Raw genomic sequence first — 12,395 nt, 5'->3', positions numbered from 1 at the left:
AAAATAAACAAAATAAACAATATAAACAAAATAAACAAAAACAAAATAAACAAAATAAACAAAATAAACAAAATACACAAAATAAACAAAATAAACAAAATAAACAAAATAAACAAAATAAACAAAATAAATAATGTAAATAACATTAATAAAATGAATATTATTAATCAAATAAACTACATTAATAAAATGAATATTATTGATAAAATAAATAACATTAATAAAATAAATAATATTAATAAAATAAATCAATTATAGTAAATAAATAAAAAAGTAAAAAAAAACTAAATTAAGAAAATTAACAAAGTTAACAATTAATAAATTAACAATTTTTTATTGTATTTTACTGACGGCACATCACTAAATACGGATGTAGCAAACCTATAAGCAACCGATAATAAAGGTTACCATAACTGAATAAAAACCTGTTAAAAACCCCTAACAAAAACCCTATCGCGATGGGGTTTTGAGATTAACTCGGTTAAAGGTTAGGGTTACCGTTTCAATAAGCTTACCATTACAATCAGGTAACAGCATGATAGGGTTACCGAATGATACGGTAACCGAATCGATTGGGTTACCGAATGGATAGGATTAAGCGTAAAGAGGGGTTTTCCGGTCCTTGAAAATTACACGTGGGTTAGTTTGTGTCTTTCACATGCTGAGATGTTCCTTAGATGAGCTTCTCAGTTCCCGTATTACATCCTCCCCTACCATGATAATTTTTTGTCAATCTATATATATAAAACAAAGTCGTGTTTGTTCCAGCATCCATAACTCGAGAACGGCTGGACCGATTTTCATGGTTTTTGATTTGTTGGATTAGTCTCGGCCTAGAATAGCAGAATAACCATTAAAAACATTGAAAAAATTTACGAAAACAAAATAATGAAAGAATGATCATTCCCATACAAAATGTTCCTAGGTATCTTACCTGTCAAACATTTGATCTTCATCCCGTCGATAAGGTAAACTCTCACCTCAAATTAAAGAACGTATTTTAAAAAGGGTTTCGAATCGACAAGATATATCCACAATATTAGGATTACCCCGTATTTGAGATTTTGTAATTGTAAAATAGTGACAGTAATGACAAAGGATTGACATATTTTTATTTATGCATGCATTATAGTGATGAGGCTTATCGTTTGTCAAATGGAGCGATTATAAACTCCCTGTTAAACAGTTTCGAACGCACCCATAAACAAAATGACAACCAACAAATACATACATACTAAATAATAGTACTACCTTTAGCCCCCAGTACACAATGGGCCATCGCCGGCCACTCCAAGGGACGCAGCCATGCGGTAGAATGAGATAGCAATATCACTTGCTCCCTCTAACGCATAAATGCGTCCCTTGGAGTGGCCGGCGATGGCCCATTGTGTAATGAGGCCTTTACTCTTAGGTACTACCGTAAGCACATAATGAACACTTCCTACAAAACCGAAGTTTGACAGCGATTCAGGGATGAATCTTGCTATTCCTTTTTAATGTATGGTACTATCTCTTTCGGCTATTTAGGGTTGTCAAAATTCAAGTCTCTGTGGTCTTATCTGTGGTCGTGCATGCAAAAGGACGTCAAATGGTAGCAACCCTAATAACTGCTCGCAGCAATGCTGAGCCGAACGGAGCCGAGTTTGCCCGAAGCACAGAATAAATAATAGTACTACCGTACAGAAAGGAAACTTCCTACAAAACCGAAGTTTGACAGCGGTTCAGGGTCGAATCATGCTATCCCTTTCTAATATATGGCACTATCCCTTTCGGCTATTTAGGGTTGTCAAAATTCAAGTGATTATCTTATCTGTGTTCGTGCACGCCAAAGGAAGTCAAGTGGTGCCAACCCTAATAATTGCTCGGAGCAATGCTGAGCCGCGCGGAGCCGAGTTTGGCCGAAGACAGGAGTTTCGCACCCCTGCCCGAAGTCAGGAGTGTCTCGCCACTGCCTGAGGTGCCAACAGGATTAAAAAAACCGGCCAAGTGCGAGTCGGACTCGCGCAAGAAGGGTTTCGTTCCATTACGCAAAAATCATCAAAAAATCACGTTTGTTGTATAGGACCTTACTTACATATTTATGTTATTCTGTTTGTTGTTATAGCGGCAACAGAAATACATCATCTGTGAAAATTTCAGCTGTCTAGCTATCACGGTTCATGAGATACAAGCCAGGTGACAGACAGACAGACGGACAGCGAAGTCTTATTAGTAATAGGGTCCCGTTTTTACCCTTCGGGTACGGAACCCTAAAAAACAGCGTTAAATTTACGTGTCCTAGATGACTGACTGACTGACTCATCATCATCACGCAGAACCGAAACTACAATTAATGTTAGAAAGTTGACATCTGCACACCATTACAGGCTACATTTGTAATGTGTACAAGAAATAAGAACAGATTTTGAAGTTAGCACCTCTATTTTATCGGTCATAATCTTAAGGCCCCAGTACACAATGGGCCATCGACGGCCACTCCAAGAGACGCATTTATGCGTTAGAGGGAGCAAGTGATATTGCTATCTCATTTTACCGCATGGCTGCGTCCCTTGGAGTGGCCGGCGATGGCCCATTGTGTACTGGGGCCTTTAAAATCGAATAAAAGGGAATCGGCAAGCAAAATGGAGTTTGCAACCACACCACACCACCTGATTTGATCAAACAATTTAATCAGATTGGAGCAAGACTGTTCCCGTCTGGACTGGCATTAAGTTAAGCGGTTTAGTTTTAAGTACCCTGATCCAATCTATGGTAAATAATAAACGAATTCATTTAAATTTAATCATTTATTAATATACGTAATCTAGCTACCGAATGTAAAACACAACAAGACCTACGTTTCAACACTTTCAATAAGTAGATAAGTGTGCACCTACTTTAACTAAACGTATTTTAAGATGTATTGAAAATGACCACCGCTTTTCTGGACACATAAATCTGATTCTTATGAATACTCTTGAGATTATTTAGTCTGCCAAGAATAAATTCATTGGTTTCACAGAATTGAACACCTCAATTATCTTTTGGCGAAGTTCATCGAGGGTATTTAATTCCCGTGCGAAGATCGGGACTTCGAGGCGGCTATGCGACTGGGCCGTTGCGTCCAATCCATCCGCCAGGGAACTCTTGGTCTAAATGATATCGCACACTAATTAGAGTTAACTGTGCTGGCGCACAATCTTGCTGGAAATGGAGGTTCTCCAAATTTTGCTCCTGCACCTTTTGTAGCAAACACGTTTCTCAGGTATTGTTTTATTTAAAAATTTATTGTAAAATCAAAATTTGTGGAAAATCTAATTTTCAATTGACAAGTGACAATTACTAATCAAAACACATTTACTTCGTAAATACTCTGACAGGTGATTGATAACCAAAAAGGAAAGTGTTCATTTGAAATTAGTTAACCTTCTTTGTTAATTATTATGTTAGGATAATGTGAAGCCTAAAAAAATTGGATGAATAAAAAAATAGTAGTTTGTGTTACAAGGGATCAAAATGATATATTTCCGTCAAGGGCGTACATTGAATCCTGAATGAAGCGATGGATTCTAAAGTAGAATCCTGAGAGTAATGAGGGATTCAAGTGTTAACGCCTAAGACGAAATAATTTTGATACCGTGTGACACATACTGCTTTTCACATCAACTATGAGGAAAATAAAAAAATCTTAGTATTGACACAATCTGATGCTTATACAGATTATTTAAGCTAAAAAAATAATGTGCAAAAAAATGTAAAAATAGTGTGCTAGATCAAAAAAGTGTTACTTTGATCCCTCCTAGCAGGGAAGAAAAGTGCCACTTTGACTCCTAGCAGGGAAGAAAAAGCTCTTTTCCGAATAGGTGGTGTGAAAAAATACTTTTAATTATTTTAAAAGCATGAGACTTAATTGAGGGGCTTAATGAAGGGAAGATATATGTTAAACATTCATTTTGTATTACCAATTTAAAGTCACCCTATATAGTAGAGGGACTAATCGATAACAATTTTTTTCAGGCCTGGCTGCAGGCGTTCGGAATGTTCATTATGTTTCCGTACGGAATGACAGGTGGGATCGGGACGTCGCTCTACAAATGCATGGTGCTGTCTCGCTTACACATCATGTCAATCAGTGCCTACATAAAATTCTGAGCGTGTGCGGCCAGGCTAATCCGTGACGTGCCAAAAGGAGACATAATATAGATAGGTGATACGAAGTTCACCGGGTCAGCTAGTTTCAAATATATAACATTCTCATAGTTAGGCGACACTGACTAGTCCGAGCGTCCACCTGTACCATTCTTGTACGAAGCGGTCACTGCAGGGTACTTCCCACTACACTATCATCTCAAAATGAATCTTTTGTTCTGCAAATAAACCATAAGGACAGATTTACTTGTCTGACTCTACTATCAACAGCTGAAGAAGCTCCCTGAACTTCAGCTATAGTTATGCCTGTCTCTCTCTCGTTTTACGTATTCTAGTTACTAGTTACCACCAATTGGCATTTAACAAGTGTTCAAATGCTTATTAATAAAACCAGATTTGCGTTTGATATTTATTTTGAATACTTATTCTCATATCGAGTTAACATTCCCATCCCTAGCTGTCTTGTATACAAGACAACGGCGAAGCTGCGGCGGCGTGCGACGAGGAACATGGAAAACGTTGAAATCTGGAGCAATTTTTTTGATAGCCTTATTATAAAAGAATGGATTTATATAGCTGCTTTAAATTCATTTTTTTTTTCAAAACAAAAACCTAAAACATTAACATGAGTGTAAAAAAATTACAATTGATATTCTTTCCACATTTACCGTGCGGTTGAATTTGTTTCTTGTATACAAGCCAGCGGCGCCAGTGTATCGTTCTATCGTTGTATTTTATACATGCCAACGGCGGTCAAAGGGCTAACCAACACTAGTACAACAAGGTTTGTATGATGATAAATCAAAAAGGCTCATAATGATGGTAACGTTATTTCAGCTCAGTTTTCTCGTGCGACTTTGAGTCTTGGGACTAAAATAATTTCATTATTAACAATGTATAAAAAAAAATTGCATGCTGTTTATCAACAGCTGGAGAAGGTGAAACGATTGTATGTAATGTACATTTAACCTAAGATACTTTTTGTACCCTTTTTCTGCAAATAAATTATTACTATTTCTATTTCTACATAAATACGTATTGGCGGCACAAAACAAGCGGTAAACAAGAAACCTCAAGCAGCTTATCGCGGATTACTCGTGTTGTTGAGAACTTTGCCTACACAGACTTAACTCGCGACATCGACTGAACAGAATCTAGATACATGTACCTATGTAAGTAATTACTAGTCACTACAGAGTAATACATTTAGACTTACATATTTATCATTGAAATGTTCGATTGGCCACACCAACACCATCCACCGAAAAAGTCAAACCTAACCTAACCATAACGTGTGATCAATTATAAAATACTTAATACTTAATCTTAGGGTACTTCATAAAATAATCAAAATCTAAGATTTGGCCTCGACATATTTATACATTATCCTGTCCGCTTTGGTTTTATTGCTCGTTTAACCAATTTCCCAAAATACCAATTTTAAACTTTAAATCAACGTGATGTCAAAATACCTAAATTTCACATTACCTACATTAATGAATGTTATATTATTCTATAGGTATTATCGTCTTTATTTTCAGCAGATTGTCTAAGAAAAACTGCTCCCTAGAAATGGCCACGACCCTCAGTGATGAGGAAACCGATGCAAGGAGAGGAGTTTCAGCAGACTGTTAAAAGTATCCAAGGAACTCGCCTCCACCAGATATGAACCTCCTCAGTTTGGTTTGCGGGTACCATTAACTTACTTATTAATTAGCCCTCGCACTACGTCTGAGGGACGTGACAGCCAGGGCAGTTAACACCGCTGGACCCTTGAGGAACGTCGACACGAAAAAACTCACACAAGTCACACATGTCAAACAGACTCAGATGTATAAAGGCGTTTAAATAAATTAACGTCAAAAAACCTAGTGACTTCTGGGGAGTCTCTGTCCATGCTGTTAAATCCTTAATAGAAAAGGGTACTCACGTTGCAAATTACAAGTATTCCTGTTCTCCTTGTGCTGCAGCAGGTCGGGCTCGGGCTCCGGCGCCCAGACGGCGGCGAGCGCGCAGCCCGGCGCCGCGCGGCGCTCCGCGTCGCAGCACGACCAGCTGCGCGACCACGCGGCCGGGTGGTAGCGCAAGCGCGCACGCCCGTTCGATATGCACACTGGTGGGACACCTCATTAATATAATATATGTAGTTTGGCAACCCATTTCCGGCAGTATCATTAGTAAATAGTCTGGTCTGGCAGTAGAATAAGTTGAAGAACTTAAATTCGCTGTACTTTTTAACTATGCTATCTGAAGCTACATAAACTAATTACAAGGCATAGATATATCTTGTCCTACTGTAAATACAAAGTTTCAGAGCAATCTAGCTAGTCATTTTAAAATGAGAGCGTAACAACGTTTGTATGGAGAACCGAGCTTGCTGTGCATCCTTAAAGCGGTAGAGTTTATCTAACTTTGCACCGCTCATTATAAACGACGTATTTTCATATCAATTTAAAGGCATTAATCATGACATTGTCACACTTTATCATTCAAATGCCATGCAGTTACCTCGGTCCGACTCTAGGCAGAACTTAGAAATGCTAAAATAACAAACGCAATAAAACTTTTAATTTAGAGAATAGTGACTCTCTCACCAACACCGAGGTATAAATTGCATAGTTAAATACCTGACTACTCAGCAATTTGATGTGAGTGTCCCCTTCAAACTAAGTAACCCTAAAGGAAGTGACGTCACTCGGCGGGACGTTCACACATTTACATATGTATATGAGGGTTTTTATTTTTATACTGTTTATCTATTAGACTATTGTAATAATAATATTGACCGTGACAACAAACCTCTTATAGTGTCTGTCAGTGACTTTCATTAGATTATTAAACGTAAATAATTAAATGTATACCTAGATAATACCTAAATACTTTCTAGAAAATATTTAACCCTTAAGACCATTTGAGATTTCTTTCTAGTCATTCAATTTCGAACCGTAATACTTATTGTAGAGGGTTAAAAACGTTTTATATGAACTTAGAATCATTTTAGACAAGACAAGACACTAGACAAGAATATATGCACCACACCCAGCCAGGAACATGCAACATGCCGGACCAGACCAGCCGGTATACCAGGGGACGAAATTGTGTGGGCAGTGACACGCTCTGGGATGGGGGAGGGATAGTTATAATCCGCCGGATTTGAAGATTAACTATAGCAAACTCGTACTAATTGGCTGGCAGAAAAGTAATTACAAAATTGCGTACCTGATCTGATAGAGTTAATCCACTGCACCCGCTCGGCGTTGCTGCCGGCGACGAGGTACAACGTGTAGTCGGTGCCTCGCTCCGTGTATCCCACCTGCACACAATGTCAACACGTGCATATACTCGTAACACACATGGATATGTCCTGAGCCTGACAAAAGGAACTGAACATTGGCATATCGAACGTCGCGTGAATTCAAAGCGATGGACATGTATGAAGATACCTATGTATGTAACAAATCTACGTAGGTATAGGTACCTAGCTATACCTACGTAGATTTGTTCGCTGCCGCTATACGGCTCGATTCGGAAAATGAATTAGATTTCTACTAGACTTCAACAAGTTACGATACGGATAATTGAAAGATATTTGTAAGATAGATATGTCAAATTTGACGTTTCCGCGATTCTGGAGATCCTCTTGAACGATTTCGACAAGTTATGACTTAGATATCCAAGTCACATCTAGTCGATATCTAATGTAGATCTAGTTGATCTCTAAATCGTCTCAAGATCTTGTGATTATCTCGAAATCCGAATAGGCCTGATAGTCGGATGGTTTTAAAATGTCGTATCCACTTGAGAGACTACCTGACGATAATAATTGGCATTGTTATATTTTGTTAAACCAAACCGCTAATGCAAAATGAAATGCAATAACAACAAAGATTCTAAACAGATAACATCTTCACCGCTTGAAGGATAGATTATTATATATTTATTATATATTATATATATTATATATCGAGTACTTGCAATTACAATTGCAAGTACTCGATATACAACCTTTTGGAAATTAAACATGAAATAGACAAACACCCGGGCAACCACGGCTCTAAATTCCAATAGGTATCGAGTCCCTGCTATTGTAATTCTAACTCTACTCTTTAAGCGGTACAGTTGTTATCTGTATGGAATCTTTTGTTGTTATTGCTTTTTATTTTGCACACGTATTTAGCGGGTTGGTTTAACAAAAGAAAACAATGCCATTCATCGGCAGGTAATCTCTCAAGTGGATTCCGTCATTTAAAAATCGTACGACTATAACTAGGCACTTGAAAATAGTCTGAACTAACTCGTGTAAATGAAATACGATAACAAATTTCAAGCGGCTATTTTAGAAATATAAATTGTATTTTTACGGGCGCTATTATAATTAAGTTTTCGAAGTATTTTTGTTTGTCAAGAAACCCAATTGTTGTTAACAAAACATTAACGAACTTAATTACCTAATTAAGTTCGTTTACTCGTCTTAAGAAATGGAATAACATTTTTTTAACTTAATTTGATTTGTAAAACAAGTCTTCCAAAATATGATCCGTCAGTGATAAATGCACAAGACTAATTTGAGAACTCTAACTCGACTCGCTGAATGATTTCTATCGAGTTTAATTTAAAATTCTCAATTCTGTTGTTCAATAATGGGGGTCTACGTCTACTTATAACTCAAAGGTTTATTTATTATAAAGCTCTCGAAACAAAATAACATTACTCAATTCATTTAAAGAAAACCAGCCCAGTGCGAGTCGGACACGCGCACGAAGGGTTCCGTACCACCTACGCAAAAAACGGCAAAAAAATCATCTGTTTTTAGTATTTGTTGTTATAGCGGCAAGAGAAATACATCATCTGCGAAAATTTCAACTGCCTAGCTATCACGGTTCATGAGATACAGCCTAGTGACAGAAAGACGGACAGCTGAGTCTAAGTAGCACTAGTGAAAAGCGTACCTACCTATTGGTGGAAATGATCGTACCTATTGTCTGCTCTCATTTGTGAAGAGGGAAGGGTTGTATAAATTTGTTTAATCATTTATGGACGAAAAGAATCACATAGGTAATACATACTAATTTAATTATAATTAAAAACTTTAGTCAAATCAAATATGTAATTGCAATTTTAAAGAATAGTTAATGGAACAACACATCCCAAAAACCAAGCTGAATCCAGCGTATTTTTAACTTTAAATATGGTGGTCAGGCAGGTCTTTAAATATGCTGTAAAAACCCTTCGGATTCCTCGCAGGTACCGTGTATTTTTTGATATTCAGTAGGTATGCAGGCCATTTTACAATAAGATTACCAGGAATCACCGTTTTATAAGGTGTAGACGGTGTACCTAGTGCCTAGTGGTGGTAGTAGGCAATTGAGAAAGCAGCTTATTCTCTCCTAACGAAGTGATTTCGTTAAACGAACTTAAGCTGACACCCACACTCGTTATCAAAAGTTAGGTAGGTAATCATAATCACGTAAGGTCAAAGGTAATTAGGAACAACTGGATCAGACAAATCAATTATACAATTTCTAACTTTAATTCGACTTTGCTCGTATCTGGTAACAGTTAACTCGGTTGTACTCGTATTCTCTAGATCTAGAAGGTATACGAACGTATCATAATAACTATGATTTTATGTTTAGGGTTTAAACCTGTTTTATATGCTGCGTCGGTCGGTAGAAAATCAAATAACTGCAACTCCTCCGTGAGTATCATTGTGACATTTCTATAATAATTGAATATTTATTAAGAACATTAATGTTTTGGTCTTATTTATTTTTTCTGGGTTATGAAAACATCTTGCCTCAAAACTGTGTCATTGAAATAATAATCACGCCCTAACAAAGATATTCAAGTTAAGAGGGGGCGTAAAGCCAGTAAATTAGAAAGGAACAAAAGATTAGGCGCGCCGCGCGAATCTTGCGACGGAAGATTTCGCGATCGCGCGGGTTTTAACGTTTTTCCTCAATATCTCTGAAGTTATACTTCTGTTTAAATTTTACCTGGTCAATTGCTTCGCCTATATCATTACTATCATTAGCTATTTTATGCTAAAATTATGCTTGTATTGTATACAGGATAACGCTAACAATTGAAAATAAATGAAAATTAGACATGTTTTCGTGATTTTTTTCTATCAAGCCAATTTTAACCTTTTAAGATTTTTCTTGGAATATGCCCTTCAAACGTGTAAAAATCCAAAATAAAAACTACAATTTGCAAGAGGCCCCTTTTAATTTTGGTCCATAGTTGGGAGATTTTGGGATATATTTGTGTATAGTCACGGTAGTAGATTAACCAATCGACCTGATTTTAGCATTTACGATATCGATACAGAGCTTAGTTATAAGAAGACTGTAGTCTAGAGTGAAGGCGTGCCATATTACCCGTCACGGCGACAGGCTCATTAATATCCAGTAGAATCAGCGTTTCGTCGGTAACGATGCCGGGCTCCACTGATGCTCAACCTAATTTATGTGAAGCGTTAGACGTGTTCCACATAAGCGTTGACATCTATAAATAAACTACATATAAGGCAAGTCTTATGAGTGAAGCTTGGGAAAAGTGTGAGCGACCGCGAATGAAGAAGTGGCAAAAAGAATACCTCGAATGTCATGTCTTGCCAAAGTCTGCCCATTTGTCTGTAGGTAACGTTGATGTGTTCTATGTAGTCTCTAGAGAGGACTTGAGACTACTGAAAACAGTTTAAAAAAGTAGAACTTTAGCTACCTATATCATTAAACTAAAAACTGAGCAGACTTTTATAGCCGAAAAGTTCAACGTTTAGTTTTCGCATAAAATTAGCGAGTTGAAAACCTTTAGAGAATCCTACCGAACGTGATGCAAATTAAAACCATAAAATCCATTAAAATCCTTTAACGTTGAATCTCTTTATTGGTCGGAACGAAAACTCAACTGACCCTCGTAATAAATTATTTGCAAAATGTATACCTACCCAAATTAATACAAGTAAGGATTTTGATTGAGTTCAAACATTTAATTACTTTTAGTTAATTGGCTTAAGACACAACGACTCTATAAATTTTAATCTTGATTCGCCAGTATTAAATGTTTAACTAGCTGAATAAACACCTATAAATAATAGAGGTATAAATAATAATAATACAAGGTATGGTATGTCACAGTCGTTGGGTATTGACGACGATGGCATTAGATTAGACGGTCGATGCAGGAGCGCATTTTCAGTCGGCTCACAATGCCCCTACTCACAATACTCCTTTGGCGACTAAGGTGGACTTAGACCGAGCTGGATGCCTTGCATCGGAGGGTCCGACTAATACTGCTCACCACACACCGTATGTTACTCCCACTCTCGTCAGTTATGAGACTACATCCCACGGAAGTGTGGAGGCCGAGGCTTCCTAAACGTCCAAATTCTCCACAACCGAAAGGTGTACAATCTCAGGAATTATTTCCTTAACAACGAGTGTGGGATGCATCGTGATGTGGTTGCAGTAGACAGGAACCTCACGCCGCTCTCCTTGGCAAGCGAGAACTGGCGCAAACCTGTAGTACTAAGTGCTGCGGTTCGCAAGGCGGCGTAAGGTGCCACACGGGCGGTTCTACAAAGCCCTCACGGGACCCGACGTGGACCTGATGCTCGCGTCGGTGAACTGGTTACGATTCGGGGACCTCTTCGGAGAAACCTAGGGTTTTGCCTGTGCAATTGCGGACGAAGTGATGATGACGAACAACTATCGGAAACATATCCTGAAGGACGGTACGGTCGACATTTGTCGGGCATGTCACCGTCCCGGAGTCTCTCAGGCATATCATTTTCAGTTGTTCTCATCTTGCTAACGGCGAGTACTTGCACAGACATAATCTCGTAGCCAGGATTATTAACCAACAACTTGATTTTCTAAAGTAAGTAAGTAAATAATTTTGCCTTGGTCAGAGAACTTGAATATATGACTTCAGATGTAACTAATGAGTCTTCAATTTGTAAAGATATGCTTCTTTTGAGGTTTTAATTTTGTTCGGTCTTATCAGTCATTTCAATAAAACTTTAATAATCCTAAGAAATAAACATGAAATGTATTCAGATGACAGCTGTCACATCAGATATTAGGTACTTTTACTTTATACGTATTTAGAGTAGCGGATGAAATTAAATAATTACAATAATATATCCAGAAATAAATCGCGTGGCTCGCGTCCGTCTCGACTGAGCCAGTAGGTATGTATTACCTGGAAGTAGACGTGTGCGCCGCGCCGGCGCGCCGCCGCCGCCGGGCTTTTTTGCCACGCCG

The 12,395-nt window shown here is 37.8% G+C and overlaps 2 protein-coding genes across 2 annotated transcripts in view; one reads left to right on the top strand and one right to left on the bottom strand.

Moving 5' to 3' along the window:
* Nucleotides 1-12,395, top strand: part of LOC134806886 (mediator of RNA polymerase II transcription subunit 7) — a 357,529-nt gene that overhangs the window by 313,311 nt on the left and 31,823 nt on the right. The gene's annotated exons all lie outside the window — the stretch shown is intronic.
* Nucleotides 1-12,395, bottom strand: part of LOC134789381 (tyrosine-protein kinase Btk) — a 62,882-nt gene that overhangs the window by 31,110 nt on the left and 19,377 nt on the right. The window contains exons 4-5 of the mRNA XM_063760012.1: nt 7,348-7,441; nt 6,059-6,241 (exon numbers count right to left, since the gene is read on the bottom strand). Coding sequence (XP_063616082.1) covers nt 6,059-6,241; nt 7,348-7,441 — 277 coding nt within the window. The remainder of the gene's footprint in view (nt 1-6,058; nt 6,242-7,347; nt 7,442-12,395) is intronic.

Source organism: Cydia splendana, chromosome 3, assembly GCF_910591565.1.
Source record: "Cydia splendana chromosome 3, ilCydSple1.2, whole genome shotgun sequence".
NCBI lineage: Eukaryota > Metazoa > Arthropoda > Insecta > Lepidoptera > Tortricidae > Cydia > Cydia splendana.
The sequence above is the reverse complement of the archived record's forward strand: the minus strand, read 5'-3'. Positions and strand labels throughout refer to the sequence as shown.